The sequence below is a fragment of the Phascolarctos cinereus genome, unplaced genomic scaffold (assembly GCF_003287225.1).
Source record: "Phascolarctos cinereus isolate Bilbo 61053 unplaced genomic scaffold, phaCin_HiC Scaffold_5;HRSCAF=322, whole genome shotgun sequence".
In the NCBI taxonomy this organism is placed as follows: Eukaryota; Metazoa; Chordata; class Mammalia; order Diprotodontia; family Phascolarctidae; genus Phascolarctos; species Phascolarctos cinereus.
Window position 1 is genome coordinate 263,708,119 of NW_027555958.1, and position 22,630 is coordinate 263,730,748.

The following is a 22,630-nucleotide window of genomic DNA, read 5'->3' on the forward strand; positions in this document are numbered from 1 at the left end:
GCCCAGCACTCTGTCCACTGCACTATCTGGTTGGCAAAATGGTTATGTTCCTCAGGACCTAGGTTGGACCTCAGAATGAAACAATGTTATAAGAAGTGCTTAGGTATAATAATAATGATTAGTTCACCTTTATGTGATGCTTTTAGGATCATGAAGAGCTTTCTTCATAACCACTCTGTTAGATATACAATTCAATGATATCATCCTCATTTTACAGCTAAGGGATGAAAGCACGAATTTAGGAATGATCACATAGCTCAAAAATGTCTTGGCTAAACTTAAAACTTAAGGTATAATTGAAATATTGTGTTCTCTACATATACAATGTAGGCAACATGATATCACTGTATGCAGATTCAGATCAAACTCTGAAGTCTAGTTCTGACATTTCCTTGGACTTGCTAAGTCATTTAGCCTCTCTCCTCATTTGCAAAACAGAGATAATAATGCTAGCACTATGTATTTAATTGGATTATACAGTGTCAAGTACTATAGAAATCTGAACTAGTCTATTCCTTACCATGTGTTATAATATATTAGTACTATACTTCAGGTATATTGTGAGTAAAAATGACTTCTTTAGGAGAATCTGAGAAATTAATTCTCATTTATAACATTATTTATATGTGGAATTTATTTTGTTGCCCCATATAACTCCCCTACAAACGTTGGGAACAAACCCCACTCATAATTTAGGGACTGTCTGTACAAACTTCTCAGATAGCCAAGGAAGAAACACTTGAGCCAGGAACAAGCTGGACTTGGGTAACTGAACAGAGGCATCCAGAACAGAAAGATCTCTTAAGTGAAAATATTTTTTGAGCTGGGTGAAGCTTAATTTCATACTTTTTGTTCCTTGTATATTGTTTGTACTCTGATAAATTTTCATGCTTGCAATAAAGTAGTTTTCATTGTTCCCGTGGAAAATATTGGTAACTGACAGAGGTGTGTGGGAGATGAAAAAGTGGCTACATTGCTGAGGCATGGCCATGGGAAAAAGCTCTAAGCTCTGGGTGTCAAGAGGAGACTAAAAAGAGTGAGCTGCACTTGTCCTCACAGACGCTGAAGACGGTTTTGCCCCTAACCCTGCTTGGACAGGTAGGAGTGTTTGTGTCTACACCATAGAGTGTGTTAGAATTAGGCACTGTCAATTCTCAGTTCTGATTATAATGAAGTAAGGGGGAAAGGGGCAGGGAGTGAAGGAGAGATGGGATGGCTGTTTGTGTGAGTGTGTCATGGTGAAGTATACTGTCATCTTTAGCTTCAGGAAACATTTTGTACTCACGGAGGAGCCCCAAGTAGAGAAACAGACTAATTATTGTCAACATTGATTCTCTTTCATTGTGAAGGAATGTCTATTAGTGAGCTCAGAGGAGAGGAGATGAAAGCCTTGTCCTCCCTACTCTTTTTTTTTTTTTGGCTGGGCAATGGGGTTAAGTGACTTGCCCAGGATCACACAGCTAGTAAGTGTTATGTGTCTGAGGCTGAATTTGAACTCAGGTCCTCCTGAATCCAGGGCCAGTGCTCTATCTACTGTGCCACCTAGCTGCCCCCTCTTCCCTACTCTTCAGCCAGAACCTCCTGCATAGATGAAATGCCCAGTTTGATCTAATAGCCACCAGACACTCCTTCTCCTGCTTCTCACACTCTCCACACCCTCCCAGTACATATACTGTATATATATTTTGTATATATAGTGTATAAATATTCATTTTGTATGTACTATCTATGTAGATGAAAGATCCTGATAGATAGTCCTTGAGGGCTTCACATGCCCAATTCCTGTAACATAATTATAGTTTAATAAATGAGTATTGATTGTTGATTGACTGATAGATGCTTCCATCTCCTGGCACTAGCTGAGGCCCACTTTCAAGCAGACCTCCACTGTAGAAAAACCTAACACTGAAACAGATGTATACACCTAGGAGAGGGAAAAGAGGAATGAGATCAGGTTCAGATGGTGCTAGACATGCAGGGTCACAGTACAAAGGTGGGGAACTTCTGGTCATGGCCAAGTTTTCTCAGATTGGGTATTCATGGGGATACCTCTACCTCGTCTTTGAAAATTCTCAAATTCAATTGTGTGTTTAGCTGAAAGAGTAACACAGTATTATTACTTATATAGTTCATTAAAAATTACAAAACCTTTTCCTCCCAACAACTTGTGAGGTAGGCATTACAAATAGTATTATCACTGTTATATAATGATAATAATAGCATTTTTTTTAGCATTTTAAGGTTTGCAAAGCACTTTGCACCTACTAGCTAATTTGATTCCATCCTGTGAGGTAGGTGTTATTATTGTGCCCATTTTGCAGTTGAGATAAGTTAAATAACTTGACCAGGGTTGCACAGCTTTTTTAGTATCTAATGTCTAGGACATGATTTGGATGCAACTCATTTTAATTTTATCAGGAAGTGAGTGGTGTATTTTCTTTTTTTTCCTTTGGACATATGGTTTGTCATTGTAATAATCAGAGTTCTTAAGTTTTTCAAAGTTACTTTACTTTCATTATATACATTGTTCTCCTAGTTCTACCCAATTCCTTGTGCATTAGTTCACAAATGTCTGCCAAGTTGTCTGAATTGTCCATATATTTTGTCATTTCTTATGGCACAATAATTTTATATTACATTCATAAACCACAATTTTAGTCCTTCCTCAGTAGAATACCCTCTTCATTCCCCACTTTTGGCTACTATGAAAAAGAGCTGCTGTAAATGTTTTTTTGCCCATTTGGATCCTTTTCCCCTTTCTTTGATTTCTTTGGCTCAGTATATAGGCCCAGTCTTACCTAATACCATATAACTACTAAGTGTCAGAGCCTGCTTTCAAACTCAGGTCCTCAGACTCCAAGAGCAGTGCCCTTTACCCTATATTCTGCCACCTTGTTGCATCCTGCCCTGGGGTCCTCCCTTTAATACTTCACTTTACAAGTGAGAGGAGGAGAGCTAGGCAGATTACCCAAGTTAACATTCTCAGATGCTTTTGATGTTTTAGTCAGGTGGAGGGAGAGTTTTGGAGGTGGCAGCAATTCTTGGGATGGGCTTAGGGTGCTCAGAAAAAGAATTAAGCGCACAATGAAGGGAATTAAAAAGAGAAAGTAAAGAGCCCCAGTAGAAATGGAGAAGAGGCCAAAGAATAAGGAGTTGTACTATAGAGGGTAAGGAAATGTCCTTCTCTTATTTTTTTTTAAAGGTAGGTAAAATTATTTTTAGACGAATTTTATTGTAGTTATAATTTTAGACTAAACAAGACTGAAAAGTGAAATGCTGCCCCACCCAGAATGGAGAGAGGCTTATATCCTCTTTCCCACTCCCTCCCTTAAATGCAGCTGTTAATTACTACTGGGTGTACTTTGGATATAGAGGAGTGAAATGATGAGAAAACTAGGGCTCCAGAGATACCAGGCTTCTAAAGTCTGGGGAGGGAGAGGCAGGAAAGAGGGCCTAGGTCTTGGTCCTAGAGAAAGGTTAAAGTGAGGGGGTAGGAATACAAGGTGAGGAGTATTCCCCATGTCCCAGGAGTGTTAACCATTTATAGGAGAGAAGGCTGCTTTAGGAAACCAGGAACTTGGAAATGGGGTTATGTGAAGCTAGATGTCTATAGGTAAAAGAAGGGCCAGTTTAGCCAACCTATTTCAAGAGTAGAGAGTTTTGTACCTGAGGCATCCATGACAGGGCTTGAGTTCAGTCTCAGAACATGAAAATCAAGGGATATAGGGATATAGGGATATAGATGCTAGGAGATACTGGCTTTCCTTCTTGTCTCTGTCTATTCTCCTCCATCCCTCTTCACTTTTGATGACTTATTTCTGACTTTCCATTCCCTGTCTTTATCCTTTTCTTTGCCCTGGATTTCTCCTCTTCTATTAGACAAAATGTCTGTCTGGATACCACCTACCTCATCTTTAAAATCAACTACTTGGATTCTGTTCCTATTGGAAAGCACCTCAACTGTAAGATATAAGTCCTCACATCCTAAAGGCAGTGAAGTGACATACTGGTTAAAGAGTGAATTTGGAGTCAAGAAGGCCTGAGTTCAAATCTTGCCTCAGACACTTAGTAGTTGAATGCTGCTGAATAAGTCACTTAATTTTTGAGTGCCTCTGCTCATCTACAAAATGGAAGGAATTGATTACCTCTGAGGGCCTTTCCAGCTCAACTTATGATCTTAATCTTGGAAAATAATAGTAATAGCACCTACCTGACAGGGTTGTTATGAGGATCAAAGAGTAAGACATCTTGTGACCTTGGAGTGCCACACCAATATTGATTATTATTATTTTCCTTTGCTTTAAGTCTTTCCTTCAAAAGTTTTCTCTTTTCTGCCCTTTTTCAAAGCTAGAAAGTCATACAAATTTAAGTGTCCAGTTTGAGTAGGAGAGAGGTGTGCTGGAGACAGAAGCAATGTCTGTGACAGGTACAGGATGATGAGAAGCTGTTTCTTCCTTTCCATTAATGGCCACAATGTGGACAGAGCCTTTTTTGTTTTAAATTGCTATATTTTTTGAACAATTCTTTGTACAGCCCATATTTAACTGAGAAATAATTGAACTGAGCTTTTGTATTTCTCTCTGACTACCCTTCCCCTACCAAATCTAAATTAAGTTGCTTTTTTAAAGTTGTACATGAACCCTGATCCCTTCTCTCCCCCACCCCGGCCCCCATTTTCCAATGTCTCTGGAAAAAAGGATCAGATTTCCCCATCAGAGAACAGGGAATTCTCATTCAGGATATTTGTCAGCAAAAATTGATTTAATCTGGTGCACCAAAAAAAAATCTTCACTGCTAATTTCCATGAATATGCCCATTACATTTTGATGCAGTAAGACAGGAATAAGTGTCAATACAATGAATGCTATTACATTGTGACAAAAGGTTGAAAAGAAAATTATTTTCCCTTTGTAGTATTTCTTCTGACATGGATAGGAGGCAGCGTGTTACCTTGGAAAGAGTACCCACCCTGTAAGCCAAAGTTTCATCATTAGATCAGAGCCTTAGGTACACACAATTGTAACTACCAGGAGGAGCAGCTAAGTGGCACAGTGGATACAGCACTAGCCCTGGAGTCAGGAGGAGCTGAGTTCTAATCTGGCTTCATGCACTTACTAGCTTTGTAACCCTGGGCAAGTCACTTAACCCTGATTACCCAACCCCCCCTACAAAAAAAAAAAAAAGACAAGTAACTACCTATTCAATAAAGGCCAGGGTGGAATCAGAGGACTTGGGTTGAAATCCTACCGCTGCTGCTTACCACTTCTGTGACCTTCAACAAGTCACAACTTCCTAAGATTCAATTTCCTCTTCTTAAACTAAGGGAATTGAACCAGATGACCTATGATGCTATAAAAAATAATTATTATCCAGGTGATGTCAAGAAACCAGGCCTACAATGAGGTGTAATAAGAAAATAGATTACAGAATCAAATATTCCTTTTCAGGAAGTGAGGTGCTGATCTCCTGGAGCTAAAAAGAGTTAGCTCACTAGCATTCAACAGAGTCTCAGACTTGGAAGAGAGGACTCAGAGGCAACTAGTACTTGTGGTACCTAAAGAATTCCTTCAGAAATATGCGCAACAAAATGGACACTGAAGCTTTGCTTGATGACCTGTGTTGGGGATTCTGTTTATCTCCTGAGAGGCAGCCCATTCCCCTTTTGGATACCTCTAATTGTTAGGAAATTGTCTGACAACAAGCTTTCATATGCTTCTTTGCATTCTTCCCATTGCTTCTGGTTCTGTCCTCTGAGGCCAAATGAAGAGTTTAAACCCTCTTCAATATGACAGCCCTTCACATAATTAAAACACCCTATTGTGCCTTCTTTCCTTCTGCCAAGTTTTCTGTGGGCTAAACATTGCCAGTTCCTTTGACTGATTTGCTTATGACATGATCTTAATCATCCTGGCAGCCTGTGTACAGGAGTGCCTGTATGGTGATAAAGATAGGGGTTTGGAGTCAGAGGACCTAGCTCTGCTTACAAATTATATGACCTCTGGGTCTCATCTGGAAAATGAGAGATTGGACTAAATGGCCTTCTGGCTCTAAATATATGATGTTATAATCCTTTCTGGGTGCTCTGTAGTTTACCAATGTGTTTTTTCTGAAGTGTAGTCCCAGAACAAACCAAATTATATATAATATCTAACCTGGGCAGAGTCCAGCAATTTCACCATGTGCAGCATACTAAGTAGTACAGGGAAAGTTAATAACTAAACAAACAAACAAGTTAACAATTTACTCTCCAACTCATTTATTTATACCTTCACAATAACTCTCGTATATGTCAATATGTCTTCACTATGTCAATGACAAGCAATACTTACTCAAATACTCTCTTATTCTTGCCTCCAGTCTATCCTCTTTCCAACTCATTCTCCACAGTACTGCCTGAGTAATATTCTAAACACCCCTGCCCTCTAATAGACTGTAAACTCTTTGAGAGTAGATTACGTATATCTTTTGTGTCCTCAGATCTTTGAACTGGAAAGGACCGAGTAAAAATTGGATTAATAGGAGCCTAGTAAAAGAGAACCTAGTTGTCCTTAATGAGGTTAGATCACCATGCCCAAATGACTTATAACTTTATGTACTGGAAGAAACTGGATGATTGCTGGACTATTTTCAATCACCATTGAAAGAGCATTGGAAGTTGGAAAGGTGCCAGATGGAAGAAGAGCAATGCTGTCTTGATTTTCAATAAACTATAGGTCAATGAACTTGACATGTTTCTGGAAAAATCCTATGTGAATTAAAGGGATTGAAGGTTTTTAACCTGAAGTACATAGACTTTTTAAAAATGTAATAACTGTATTTCAATATAATTGGTTTTCTTTGTAATCTCATGTAGTTTATACTATATAGTTAAACATTCCTCTGAGATGAGGTCGATAGGCTTCACAAGAAAGGTCAAGAGGGGTCCTCATACAAAGTAACTTAAGAATCCCTGGTTCAAAGGATATCATTAAAGAAGTACCTACCTAGTATACATCTAGGAAAGCAAAGAGGGCTCACAAAGAGCAGGATGGTTTAATAATTAATAGTTCAGACCACACTACCCTCATTTCCTTTTTTGAAAGGGTGCTAGATGATTAGATGAAGGGCTGAAGTGGGAGATACTACTGACATAGTTAATCAGGATTTTAGCAAAACAATTGTCTGTTTTTTGTGGCTATCTTGATGAAGAAGAGGCTAGATTCAAAAGTGATTGAATTGTTGGGCCAAAAGAAGAGTTATCACTGCCTCAGTGGCTCCATGGAAAGGCATTTCTGGTGGAGAGCCCCAAAAGCCCAAAAAGCTGTGCTCTGCCCATTACCAGGGTTGTGCTGGAGCCAGCAAAAGCTGGAACCAATTGTGAAATTTTCAGGGTGAGCATTTGCTCCTTGGAAGTTGGCAAGTGCTACAAATGAGGGCTTGATTTGTAGTTTTGTTGATTATCTAGAATTGAGAAGATGTTAATAATGCAGATTTTCCATTTTCGTGTGCATATTTTCTCCCTCCAGACTCATTTATTAAACATTTACCATGTCACCACTGTCTTTTATTTACTATTTATCACCTTTATCAATGACTTGGATAAATGGATGGATACCTTACATATCAGATTCATAAATAACACAAAGCTACAAGGAATAGCTAATATGATGGACAACGTGATCCCAAAAAAATCTCTATTGTCTAAAACATTGGGTTAAATATTATAAAAATATATTTAGTAGAACACAAGAGGTCTTTTTTTTTTACTTTTTAAATTCTGAACTTAACAAAACCCAAACATTTCTAGAAATTCTAGAAAAAAAAAATTATACAGGAAATTATGAATCTCTAATAAAATACATGTGGCAGCTAGGTGGCACAGCGGATACAGCACCAGGCCTAGAGTTAGGAAGACTCATCTTCCTGAGTTCAAATCTGACCTCAGAAACTTATTAGCTGGGACCCTGGGCAAGTCACTTAACTCTGCCTCAGTTTCCTCATCTGTAAAATGAGCTGGAGAAGGAAATGGCAAACCACTCCAATATCTTTGCCAAGAAAACCCCAAATGGAATCACAAAGAGTCGGACACAGCTGAACAACAACAACAAAGACTTATAAATTTGGTTTCAAAAAAATCAGTTTCATAAATACGTGACAGAGGAGATATAGACGATTTGAAAAAGATCAAGGGTGGGGAGGTGTTAATTGAGTTTCTAGGACAAGAAAGGTGATAGTCATAATTTTTAGACCCCATCAGGAATACTGTGTTCATTTCTGAGTGCCAGATTTTAGTAAAGGCATTGATAAGCTGGAGAGCAAGGAAACGAATGTGGCCTGGATGATAAAGCTCCTTGCCACGACTGAAGATTGGTCAGAAGACGTGTGGATGTTTAAGCTGGAGAAGAGAAAGCAGGAGGTACATAATAGCTACCAGAGTATTTTTTTAAGTTGTCACATGGAAGACAGATTAGACTTGTTCTACTTGACTCCAGAGGGCAGAGCAAGAAGGGCAGGATAAAAGTTGCAAAGAGACAGGTTGTCTTGTTGTTAGAGAAAAAACAATTAAATGTAGGATGGGATGTTTTGGGAGTACCGAGTTCCCTGTCATTGGATGTCCTCAAGCAGGGGCTAAACAGCTATTTGTCAGTGAAGGTATTAATTGCATTAGAGGCCTTTGGGGTCCCTTCCAACTCTGGGATTCTATAATTTTGGCTACATAAAAGTCATCAGGACCCAGCCTATAGTTTGAAAGAACCAGGTTCAGGGGTAGGCTGAGGCTTTGGGCCAGGGTTCCTAGGAAGCTCAGGGCATGAAGGCATGTTCGTTGGGGTGGGAATGGGGGGAAGAGAGGGTAGGTTGAGAATCCTTGACCCTACAAGAACCATTCGGGAGACATTGAGGAAGTATGGCTCTTGGTTATCTTTGAGCAAGTCACCTCTAAACCCATGTGTCCAAGGCCTTCTGCTGTTCTATATTCTCACTCCTAAGCAAGCAGCTATCATTTTCCCTCCCTCAGGTTAACGTTGGAACTAGCAAATCACTTTTAGGACTCTAGCTGGGTGAACTAAGATGGTCCAGGATGGAGGCAGGTGACCACTTCCAGGATCTATTTTCTCGTCAACTGAAGATGGCGCTTAGTATTGTGGAGGTCCTAGCCAATAGTCCTGACTGTTTTCTAAAGATCCTGGTACCTTTCTGCAGGGATTGGGATATGGGGAGGGTGTACCCTCTTGTTATGCTGTGCAATTAGAGACTAATGTCTCTGTCCCTCACAGTGAACGGCTACCACTCATCAGGGACCCCAGTGCATCAGTCAGAGCCTGTCCACATGAGTCTCCGAAAACCCACTGGTGATTTGCAGGTAAGGGATGTGGGCTTCAAGTCTGGGATTTGGGTGGTAGGAGCTATGAATGATATAGGCAGAGTCTGGTGGATTCAGATGGCTACCCCAGTTGACTAGTTAGGGGTATAGTGAAGTCACTCTGTCTTCCAGTGGTTTTTAAAAAAAAAATACTCAGATACCTGTAGATCAGCCCCCAAACCCCTGCCATTACCATCAGGAAAAGCAGTAACCTGTCATGTGCCCCCAAGCCAACCTTTTGTGATTTATTTTCCCCTTTAAGACAGTTCTTATAGGTTCCTAAATGTATAGTTGTAAGATAACTTAGAGATCATCTAATCTAGCTCCTTTGTTTCTAAATGAATAAATTGAGGTCCGGAGAAGTTAAGTGACTTGTGTAAGGTTGAACAAATAATAAGTAGCAGAACTGGACTTTAAACCCATTTCCTCTGACTCCAAATCTACCTGTGTTTCCACCATTGAATGATGCCTCTTCTTGATTGGTTTCATTTAGGATCATAAATTTAAAGTTGGAAGAGGTCTAAAATATTATGTTTGGTACTGATTCTTTCCTTTATGGAAATATTTTTGAAAATGATAGTGTGATTTGACCAGGTACTGCATCACCATTGCAATGGGCCTGGATTTTATAGAATCATAGAATTTGATACTTGGCAGTCAGTAAGCATTTATTAATCAATCAGTCAATCAATAAACATTTTGCAAGTGCCTGCTGTGTACCAGGCACCATGCTAAACACTGAGTATATCCAAAAAAAAAAAGGGTAAAAGACAGACAGTCCCTGACCTCAAGGAGCTCACATTCAATGGAGTAAGCAGCATGCAAATATATAATACATATTATATATAATACACATATGTTGTATATAACATAATATGTAAATATATAATCATGCCATATACAGGATAAAATTAAGATAATCAATGGAAAGAAGTCACTAGAATGAAGGCTTTCTGTAGAAGGTGAGATTTTATCTGGGACTTGGAGAAAGTCAGGGAAGCCAGAAGTCAGAAGAAGAGACCTCATTGACTATCTATTTTTAACTTTTATAGGAGTTAACACATCAGACAAGTGGTATGTTTCATAACAAATTACCCAAGTACAGGTGGCTGGAGAGTGGGTAAAGAACAAGAAAAACTGTATTTTGTGTAAGCCTAGGTCTGCTATGTAATCCAGTAAGGTCTAATTAAATTTAGCATCACTCTGCCATTGTGGTCAAACTCTCAGTGTGTCATGAATTATCGTAGCTATAGAGTAGCTGTCCTGTGGTTATGCATTTTAGTTCTGGAGCCGTTAAAATAAGCATAATCATATTAGCTGACATTTCTGTTGCTTTTTAAGGTTTACAAAGCACTTTGCATATATTATCTCATTTGACTTGTGAGATGGGTATAACAACATTTGTGCTACCTATTTTAACACATGAGGAAACGGATCACACAGCTAGTAAGCACAGAACAGGGTCTTGAACCCATCCTCTGACTCCCGAGTCCAGTTACTAATTGTGCTTATCGCATTAATTAGGGATGTGGTGGTAGAATATTGTATGGCTGTTGAGACTTCTTCTAGATAACATATATAGTGGAGTCCCCTAGAGATTAATCTTATTTAGCATAGTTTTACAAACGACCAGGAAAATGGAGTGTGTACTAAAATCTGCAGGTGACATCAAACCTTCCTTTCTACTGAAATTCCAAGCTGACAGGGATAAATGGCACAGATAACTTCCAAGACTGTTAGTGACCTGAGAAATTACTGAGGAGCTTCAGCAATATTTGTAGGATAATAGATCTTGAGGTATCATAAGATATAGGAGCACAAAGCTGGAAGAGGACTCAAAAGCTACCTAGTCCAGCCAATACCTAAATCCCCACTACAACACACCTGAAAAATGGTCCTCTCACAGGAGCTATGCATGAGACAAACATCTTCAAAGAAGTTAATGGGGAAAAAACCCCCTTCCCTTTAGATATGAATATTAGCCTCAATCTGTGGAGACGCTAACTCCCCTCCTCACCTCCATACACAAATATACCCCAAAGAGTACTCTACAGCAGAAGGAAGTAATAGGAGATCAGGTGATCCAGTGCAAAAATTGTGAGGTCTGGGGTCAGGAAAACCTGAGTTCAGATCCAGCCTCAGACACTTATTAGCTGTGTGACCCTGGGCAATCATTTAACCCTGTTTACCTTAGTTTCCTCATCTTAAAATGAAGGAAATGGCAAACCCCTCCAGCATTTTTGCCAAGAAAACCCCAAATAGGGTCACAAAGAATCAGACATGACTGAAATGACTGAACAGCAACAACAAAGTTGCCTACGCAGAAGGCTGACTCTTGTTTGTCCTTCGTTTTCAAAGAGGACCATGACACCAGGAAGGTGATGTCATGACTTGCAAGTGAATTGGATCTAAGTGAGAGAGGACTGTGCAAAGTCACTAGACTCACTCTGTCCTCCAGAGCCATCTGGGTCCAGTGGCAAGATATAGATCAGGACAACTGGAAATGGCCCTGTGTGCAGTGGGAGACCTTGGCCTTTTTAAACTAAGGTCTTTCCAAGTTCTCACTTTGACTGAGGCAATGCCCATTCAGTGATTAAAGTTAGGTAAGAAATGAGGTAAAGAATGGTCTCTTTAACCTAGTCAAAAAGAAATAAGTCACTATAGGAGGGGAAGAACCTCACAGTTTCTGGCCAAAACAGAAACAGTTGATGTTTACATTCACTGTGAGCCATCAGGGCCCAAGCTGTGACTAGGTGAGGCTTGGGCTGGGACCTGTTGTTGGTCAATCAATGAGAGCCAGCCTCACCCCAGCCTCATTTATTACTAAATAAATCTCCGAGTGCTGATATTCTTCTCAGAGGGCAAAGTTAACCATCTTTGGAAGGAAAAAATTGTGAATGAGGACATCTAGGAAGGAAGGAAGGAAGGAAGGAAGGAAGGAAGGAAGGAAGGAAGGAAGGAAGGAAGGAAGGAAGGAAGGAAAGAAGGAAAGAGAAAGAGAGAAAGAAAGAGAGAGAAGGAAGAAGCTGCATTGGCCAATTGGAACCATCCAGTTGGGTCCCCAGTTTGTCTTTCTTTCTCAAAGAGGACCATGACACTGGGAAGGTGATGTCATGACTTGCAAGTGAATTGGATTTAAGTGAGTTAAGGCTGTACAAAGTCACCAGCCTCATTCTCTCCTCTGGTGCCATCTGGGTCCAGTAGCAAGATACAGGATGACTGGAGATGGCCCTCTAGGTGGTACAGTGGATAGAGCACTGATCCTTGCATCAGGAGGACCTGAATTCAAATACGGCCTCAGATACTTACTAGCTGTGGGACCCTGGGCAAGTCACTTAACCCTAATTGCCTCAAAAAAAAAAAAAGGCTAATTCTCCACACAAGTCCCTCCTATGACTAAAATGTTAAAACTGACTTCTATTTTTCCATTTCATATCTGAGCCATTCTCCTCCTGGACCTCAAGAGAAAATGATGAGGAGAAAGATCATAGGATCATAGATTTAAACATGGAAGGCACATTAAAGTTTAACTGGTCCAGCCCTTTCATTTTGTAGATGAAGAAATGGAGGCACAGAGAGTGATTAAATGGCTTGCCAATAACTAGATAGGCAGTAAGCAGCAGAACTCAGATAAAAACTCAGATCTTCTGACCCGATTCAGTACTCCCAATGCTAACCCTGCCCTACCCCCCCAAAAAAAAAATCACTCTAGGTGGGTAGGGGAAGAGGCTTGTTTATACATGAAATAGAAGGTTTATAGTGTGTGGTAAAAAAAAATGATATTAAGTAAGAGATGAGAGGCTAAGACCATAATGGATTGAAGGGAAAGAAAGCAGAATATTATAGAAACAGGTAGGATGTGATTTGGATAGAACTGCTACAATATTGAACTGAGACCAGGAAATGCACCTAAGGAATGCAAGGGAGAAGGAGGTGGCATAAAGCAGTACTGAGTTTACTGCATGGGGGACAGATGGAAAGTTAATTTTTCCATAGGCATTTTGGATGGACTTGAGTGGATTAGGAGATACATGTGGGCATGAAGGAGTCTGATGGGGAGAGTGCAGGTTAGGGTTATAAGTAATGAGTAATTATGTGTGGACTGCCAAAGTTTGGAAAGCCATCTCTAAAACTGTGCTGCCCCACTATTGTACATTACCCTCCTTGTCACATTCCTGCTTACAAAAGAATATACTGAAAAAATGGGAATAGTTTTTTTAATTTATTGATATTTTTTATTTTTGAACCTTTATTTCTAAATATATCCCTCCCCTGCTTAGCAAGCCATCCTTTGTAAATAATATAACCATTTAAGACATGTAGTAGTCACCCACACTGTAGTGCTTCAAATCTCTCACATAAATATGTAGCTATCTACTTACTCTCTGGACTGGCTTGCTCACTCTGATCTGCCCTCACACTAGCAGGTCTAGTTTCCTAGAGAAGGACCACCAGCAGCATATAGTTATATTTATTCTCTCAGAGTCCTAAGGGTAAACCTATTGTGGGAGGGAATATAATCCTGCTACTCACCTTTTTGGCTCTTGAGCCCCAACCGAAGTCTTTCACTTTCACCCAACCCAGCTTCTCATAACGATGACACTTTTAGATCTTAAACATAACCACTTATCTAGCAAGAAGGCAAAAAAAACCCTAATTATAGCATCAAGGATAACCTGTATATTAAAGCGCAAATTTGTGAATAATGAAATATGTTACACAGACCTGGGTCACACTCTCCCAACCAATTCATTCAGTGTCTGTAAGGGAGAGTGGGCATACATTTATAGCAGCCTGGCAGGGAATCAATCTTATGTGTGTTCAAGGCAGTTCACAACTCTGGGAATGCAGGACTTTATCTGATTGGTCCATTCAGGAATATCAGTACCACATGAAGCCACCTGTCTGTCAACTGCTTCCCTTCTGATCCTCACCTAGCAGAATCCCCTGTATTTTTTTGTTCCCAGCCCATCATAGCATTTATAATGTCTTTCGACTTGTAATCATCCTTAAAGGATGTTGGGAAAGTGTTGCACTATTAATTTGGCTGACAATTCTCTTTAAGCCATAGCACAGAACTCATATAGCTGGCTCTCCAAGGGCACTACAGATCAACCTCAAAACGCATTCGCTTACCAGGATGCTGTGTTGTCCAAACAAATTGTAGCAAAAATAAGTTACAGCAAAATATCTCAAATTGACTCTCTGAGTCAGGCAAACAAACCTTACCAAAATTCTGCACTGTCCAGTTGAAGCTCAGCTTCTCTCTTTATATAGAATCTGTAAAGCCTGTCTTTCTCCTTTCTTATTTTTCTTCTCCAAACCAGAAGGGAACAGCAAAGAATAACAGGTACTTCTTAGAGGCTTCACCTCTCTTAACTTCAGGAGGTGCTGAAGAAGATTATCTAGAACTGAAGTTCTGGTTCAATGTGATTGAGCCTCTGAGCAACCAACCAGGAATTATGTAGCTAAAGATTTTCTGTTGCTTGACTGACCCTGTTGTTTATCTCTTCAAACAGGTCTGATAAAAAACATTTTTCACACCCTTGATGAGTCTTCTGAAATATTATTCAATTTCTACACTATGCCAGCCTCAAACTCTAGAGTCCCAGAGGTTCCCAAATTTACTTGACCTACCACCTCCTTTAAAAAAAAAAAAACTATTCATCGCCCCCCTGGGGTTAGGTTAGGTTAACCCTTATTTTTATTCAATGCTGCCCAATTGTACCCAAGGCTACTACTGCCTCACTGGATCATTCTAGCACCCCCCAGGGGGTGGTATAACCCACTTTGGGAATCTATGCAACTATCTCCAGTACTTTTCAACACCTTAAGAAAGAGTCTTCTGGCATTTAGTGCTGCATCTTTCACTTAAAAGGTAGCAACTCACCAAATCTTTCCTGAACGATTAACAGTCCTTTTAAAATAATAACTTTTTCCAAATAATTATATAAATTCTCACTGTTTAGGTTTACTGTCTTAAATCTTAAAACAGATTAGCTGAGAGATCGCAGTGTTCTGCAGTTCTAAGTTCTTAACATGATCATGCATCTCATTTTGTGTCTTTGAAACTGTTTCTTCATACTCAGATTTTTCATATTTTTAAAAAATAAAAATAATTTCTCTGCTTCATGTAAACCATCAAAATTGTCCATATACAAATGAGGCATAATTCTACATTCATCACAAGGTGATTTGAGTTGTTATATTTACACCACAGTTCATTTTCTATCAAAAATTGCTCAAATCACATTTGAAAACTATGTTTCATCATATACAGATTTGCAGCAGTTTTAAACCAAATTTCTTTTCATACTACTTTTAGGCATCAAAATGTTCATTTATCAAAGACACACTCTCTTACATCCTTTACCACTTGATATATCCATATTTTTTCCCCAAAGTGTTTTCATGCTCTTTTCAACACTAAACTACTCCTTTCGAAAAGGATAACCTGACACAATGATTTGAAGGGAAAAAAAAGCAAGCAAGCAAGAAAGAGCAGTTTAGCAAAATTAACTGCCGTATGAACCATGTGACAGTGCCTGCAATATTCTACTCCCATACACCCTCCAACTTTGGTATCTAGATTGTAGGAAGTGATAACCTCACCGCATTCCGCTTCAGTCAAATTAATCTGGAATAGATGGTGGAATAGAAAGGTCATAGGATTCAGGGCCTGAAGAACAGGATTCAGTTCCAAGCCCAACATTTTTTGTTTGTTAACCTGTATACCTCTCTGTATCTCAGTTTCTTCATCTCTACAATGGAGATAATAATACCTGTGTTAATACTTCCTCTGAAGGGTTGTTTTGAAGAAGGTGCTTTTGCAAACCTTAGAGCTCTTATGTAAATGTGAGCTTTTATTTTTACTTGGAGTATACTGTTCATCTCCAGATTAAAATAAAAACACTAACAACCTAGAAGGCTTTCAGTATGCAATGATTAAGGTGGTAGAAAATCTGGACGCTGTCAATTGTGGCACATTTTAAGGAACTGGAGATGTTTAGCCTCAGGAAGAGAAGACTAAGGGAAGACATGATGATTTGTCTTCAGATATTATATTCAAAGGACTGTCATTGGTCATTGCAGTTAATCTGAATTTGGATGACTTTCTAAGTGTTTACTTTTACTTTATTGTAGTAATTGTGCATATTTTTCTCCAGGGTCTTCTTCATTTGTTCTACATTGGTTCCTAAAGGCCTTCTCACATTTGTCTGGCTTCTTCACGTTCAATACTTCTTCACTGAAATGTCCTATTAAGTTTATGTGTCACATTTTGTTTAACCATTGTTCAACTGGTGGGTGCTGACTTCTTTTCCAATTTTTTCATGCCACCAAAAGAGCTGCTATGCGTATTTTTACATTTTTACTTTTATGTCACTGAACTCCTTTTGCTCAAACAGTATGAAGTATGGTGACATTATTCTCACAATTCCAAATTCCAAATTATTTTCCTTATCCTATATCTCCTATCCTTTTCATAGCCAAATTCCTAGAAAGAGTATCAAGATTAGTTGCCTTCATTTTTTACCTCCTACTCATTTCTTTAAATATATACATATGTGTGCATATCTGAAATTTTGCAGAATGCTTTGCAAAATATCTCATTTAAGCCTCACAATAATTTTGTGCAGTAGTAACTATCCAATTACCTTCTCAACCCCTTGCAATCTTCTGACTCCATCATTCAACTGAAGCTGTTCTCTGTTAACTGAAAAACCCAATGACCTTTTCTCAGGCATTATCTTATTTTCTCTCTCTGAAACTATGGTATTACTGACTACCCCCTTTACTCCTGGATATTCCCTCCTCCCTCGGCTTCCATGATGGTTATCTTCTCTGTTTACTCTTACCTATTTGAATGCTCCTTGTCACTCTCCTTTGCTGGATCATCATCCATCTCCTATCCTACAAGTATGAGTCTACCCCAAGGCCATTTCCTCTTCCTCTTGTGTACTCTTTTTCTAAGTGATCTCATCAGCTTCCATTGACTCAGTTATTATCTCTAAGCAAATGATCTATCTATCCAATGGTTTATGTATCAGACCCTAACCTCTCTCCAGAATGCTAATCCTACATCACCAGCTGCATGCTAGATATGTTACTTGAAGTCCTATCAGTATCTCAAACTCAACATGAGTAAAGTGGAACTGTTCTTTTTCCCCATACATGTTCCTTTTCAAATTTTGTTTTTTTCTGATGAGAATACTATCTTATAACATCAATTTTTATGACTCAACTTTTCCCTCTCTCTCACCTTTCCAACAATATCCAATCAGTTGTCAAACCTTATCCATCCTTTACCTATCTTTTGAATCTGTCCCCTTTTTTCCATTTTATAAGGTTACTCTTCTAGTTCAGGCCTTCATCATGTCTCCCGTGGACTATTGAAATAGCCAATAGTGGATGAATTAGTCTTTCTAAGACACAGAACTTGCCAGGTCACTGCACTGCTCAGAAATCTTCAGTGGGTACCTATTGCCTCTAGGATAGAATGCAAACTCCCCTCTTTGGTACATTTAAAACCCTCCATAGTCTGGCTAACACCTATGGATAATTATTTCACATTACAGTCAAATTGGCCTACTAGTTGCTCTCCAAATTCAGTGCTCCATCTCCTGTCTCTGTTCTACCTCATAGGCTGTCCCCCATGCCTGAAATATGCTTCCTTATATGCTAAACTCAGGTGCTACCTCATATTGGCAATCTTGCCTGGTTCACTTAGTTGTTAGTAAATTTCAAATTACCTTCAATTTTATTTATGCACATGTATCCTACAAATGGAATGTAAACTCTTTGAAAGAGGGAACTGTTTCATTTTAGGGAATCAAGTGTCATAGTTGATATAGTGTTAGACTGAGAGTTAGGAAGATCTGAGGTCTAATCTTGCTAGTGGTATGACCTTGGGTAAGTCTCTTACCCCCTGTCAGCCTCAGTTTCCTCATTTGTAAAATGGGGATAATAATAGCACCTACCTTTCAGGGTTTTTATGAGGATCAATGAAATAACATATAGAAAGAGCTTTGCACATCTTAAAGTAATAATATAGCTGTGTATATATATATATATATATATATATGCATGTGTGTGTGTATATATATATATGTATATTATATAATTTGTTCTCATTGCACCTTGTATGCCATGACTTTTACATAGTACAATTTACATTATCAAATATTTGTTGACCCCTAGTTTGTCTGTAAAATACCTGTAATCCTCTCCTTGCTACCTCTGCCCCACCCAATAAAAGAAAAAAGAAAGCACAAGGATGTAAGTCATTAAACAAATGTATAATGTTGTCCAGTGTTTTATCTCATTCTTACTATTGAAATGTTCTAAGCAGGAAATTGCTGTTAAAAGTCCTACTCTGGGAACCCTGATTGTATTCAGTCACTTACACATTGATTGGACAAAAAAGGTCCCAGAACTTTTTGACTCTGTCTATCCTCCGTGACCTGTGCTACCAGGAAATTTTATTTTGGTCTGAGCATTCTTTGTTATCCAAGCTTTAAATTACAAAAACCTCAGGAATCACCTAGGAAATGTATGGACTCAAAGTGACTGGGACCATGCCTTCCTTCCTGGGAAAAGGAAGAAAATAAGAGAGAAGTAATAGGCTAAATGAAAACTGAAAACTCCTTAACTGAAAATCACTTGTGGTTCACTTGAATTCGGAGAGAGACAGCAAAGAAATCTGAATTTTGAATTATATTCCTCGTAGTATTTTTCCAGATCCCCAAACCTGGATATTTCAGAATAAGAAACCATTTATTAAATTCGCAGTGCAAAGAGTGCTTTAGTCCTCCGTGAGTTCTATGGGTATCATGTAGCAGAGTCAATAGCAGAGTAGTTAAGGGTAGCTGAAGGGTTAACTCCCCAAATCACAATCTGATTATGAGAGTAGGTAGAGACCTGGTTTGAGTGAATTGTCTTAACAAGTAGCACTCTATCTCTGCTTCAGTGAGCTAAGATGGGAGCTGCATGTTGTTGTCTTCCATTGTCCTGGGCATGGTGACTTAGGAGTTAAACTGAATATATTGGGATTCCTTGGCACCAGGCTTAGGCATTCGTTCCTCCTCTGAAAATCAGGATGCAAAAAATGCCAAATATGGAGAGCAGCTTTGATGATGCTTCTTTCCTTTCTTGCCAGAACCCAGGGTCTCCATCTCCAGGCAAGAAACAGAGCAAGGAAAGCACCATCACAGTAAGTACTAACTGCCTTGGTCAGTATCGATGGCGTGAGCAGAGCGGTCTCTATGGTAATGCAGGCAGTGGCACAGAACAGGGAAGTTCCAAGACACAGATTTAGCCGAAGTTTGTTTTTTTCCCTATATCTTTTCCTTTCAACATTTCATTTTTGTTTCTGCCATACCTGAACCGTGGTTGTAATTTAAAAGAAGCCATTTTAAAAGTAGGTGCCAGGAAAGGACTTGTTCAAAAGGCATGAAAGGATTAAAGGAAGGGGGTGGGATGTGCCATGTGCCTAATTGAAATGATGTTTAAATTACAGGAGCAGCACAGTTGCCTTTGTGCAGAATAACTTGAGGGAAAACAGGAAAATTCCACCTGAGAATAAAATTTTGGGGAGCCAGAAGCAAAATGACAAAAAGTTGACAGTAGGGCCGTGGAACTTCTGTCCAATAGAGTTGACACTCTTTATGGGCATATTCCTCAATGACAGAAAACAAACAAGGATTAATCTTCTAAAAACTGTCTGAAGCGGTCAGTAAATGAATTTCTTTACTTCGACTCCAGCTCTCTAAGAGCTCCTAACCCCTATCTACAGTGTGGGGATAGGATGAGAAGGAATTTTCAGAGTGGGCAAAAGAATTCTGTCACTGTCCAATTGTGAGTGAGTTTAGTGATTGTAAATATGTGGTTTTTAAAATGCTTCTGAAATGAGAAAATGGACCCTGGGGGTTAAATAGAAACTTTCTATAAGATGGCGCTGTCATAGTTCCCTTAGAACCTATTAAAACAGAACTGAGTGTCTGAATGATCCCACAAGACTTCCTTCATTGCTATGAGATTTCTTTTACATTTAGCTTCCCATTGGCATTTGCTGACAGTTTCAAGATAATGGCATATCAGCAGGCCCAATAAAGCTTAGTTTGTTCATTTTCTTAAAGAATATTGTGGAGCTGAGGTTAGCAGAAGCCTGGAAAAGGCTGAATCAATTACCACTGGACACACAGATGATAATTGTCAGAGACAGGACTCAAACTCAGATCTTTTGACTACTAGCCCTGTGCTTTCCCTGCTCTAAAATAGAGATTGAGAAGAAAAGGTCCAGGAAACTGAAGGGAAGGGAAGAAAGGGAAAAGAAAAGGAGAGAGGAAGGAGAGAAAAGGAAAAGAAGATGCCTAGCAGCTAGAAAACACCGCTGACCGCCTCCCTCAGTTATCTCTGAGCGATCGCCCCCAGGCTGCCGAATGCTCCCTTTACGATCTGCTCTGGCAAGGGAATAACTCATGTAAATGGCAGAGGGCAAGAAGTCTTTAGGCAAAAAGGGCTGAGAATATTCCTGTTCTTCCCACGCTTTATGGACGTCATACATGGTCACTGTGTTGATTAGTTGTGCAAAACAGTTTTTCTTCTCTTTCTTTTATGTTATTTTGAAGCTGTTTGGAGGGGAATTTTGGGAGAAATCAGTTGGGTCCCAGTCTGTACTCCTCAGACTGATGTTCTTCAAACAAAGGGTTGACTGTGTCACTCCCCTTCTCAAGAAGCTTCAATTAGGGGCAGCTAGGTGGTGCAGTGGATAGAGCACTGGCCCTAGATTCAGGAGGACCTGAGTTCAAATCCGGCCTCAGACACATAACAATTACTAGCTGTGTGACACAGGGCAAGTCACTTAACCACATTGCCTAGCCAAAAAAAAGAAGTTTCAGTTGCTACTTATTGCCTCTAATATAAAATAAACACTCCTGCATTTGGCATTTAGAGCCCTTCACAATGTCTCCAATTTATCTTTCCAGCTTGATTATGCATTAACGCGCGTGCACACACACACACACACACACACACACACACACACACACACCCCACACACATGTCCCCACACTGTATGCTCCAACCAAACTGCCCTGTTTTCTGTTCTCTATGTCTTATGTCCTACCACCATGCCTTTGTATCACCTATCCCTCAGGCCTGAAATGCTCTCTTCCTTGCTCCAAACTCTTAGAATCGAAAGACTTTCTTCTTGATTCTTCCAGCAAATGGTTTGTCTTCCTTCTCCCCAGTAAATGTTGTATTTAGTGTCTATGTATTTAGCGTCTGTATGTGTATATGTGCATGTGTGTGTTTATGTATGTATGTATATACATACACACATACATACATATATACACACACATATACATATATTTATCAATGTACAAGAATTTAAGGGCTTGAGGTCAAGTACTATTTAATTTTTATCTCTGTATGTATCCCTAGGGCATAGGACAGTGCTTAATAAATACTAGTTGAAGCCAATTATTGAGAATGGAGCCAATGGAGAAATAGTAAAGGTATTTGAGCCTAGGGATAGCTTCCTTGAATAACATTAGACTTCAGGCACTTTTTTAGGGGGGAGAAGGGCGATGGCACTAAAATAAAGCAGTAACATGACTAAGAAAATCCCTTGGTCTGTGTGACCTGCCATACTTTGGTTGCCTTACCTTTGCTATAAAGCACCACTGCTCTCTTTACATAAGATAAAAGTTACACTAGACTTTCTATCATCAGTTCTTGGCTCCAGTTCATTTCCCTCTCTAGGATAGAAGGCAGTAGACCCACTAAGGGAAGAAAGGGGAAAACTTCCCCAAACCAGGATATCCTAAATATCCAACTATTGGTTGTCCTTATAGATATAGTCCTTGTACAAGTGTCTTTGGCTGTCTAGCCACCTAAAGCCTGAAGAACAAAGGGTTAAGAGCCCAAGTAACCAAGTATAACCAACTAAAGCCTATACAATGTATATGGGTAATGGTGGCTCTGTGTACCAGGTGTAGGGTACCAATAACAAGAGTGGTTTACAACCACCTTATGTATCATGGTTCCCTATATGCCTCCTGGCTTAGGCCTGAAGAGGTTTCAAAGTGTGTGATCTTGAATTTTTGTGTAAAGCTCATGTTATACCTAGCAAGAGTTGGGGAATAACAGGAAAGGTGATCTATAGCCAAAGAATTCTCTTGATTTCTGTTGTCATTCCTTTTGCATCACCATTAAGTTTTGTGCTGGTAGAATGGGCCCATGAGTTTGGTTGGCACCGATGGCAAGCAAGCACCATTTGGCAAAAAC

General features: G+C 39.4%; 1 protein-coding gene across 3 annotated transcripts in view; it reads left to right on the forward strand.

The window, feature by feature from the left end:
* GAS7 (growth arrest specific 7) overlaps window positions 1-22,630 on the forward strand; it is a 280,930-nt gene that overhangs the window by 209,926 nt on the left and 48,374 nt on the right. For all 3 annotated transcript variants that reach the window (XM_020965897.2, XM_020965899.2, XM_020965898.2), the window contains exons 4-5: window positions 9,255-9,340; window positions 19,497-19,550. In XM_020965897.2, the coding sequence (XP_020821556.1) occupies window positions 9,255-9,340; window positions 19,497-19,550 (140 nt within the window). The remainder of the gene's footprint in view (window positions 1-9,254; window positions 9,341-19,496; window positions 19,551-22,630) is intronic.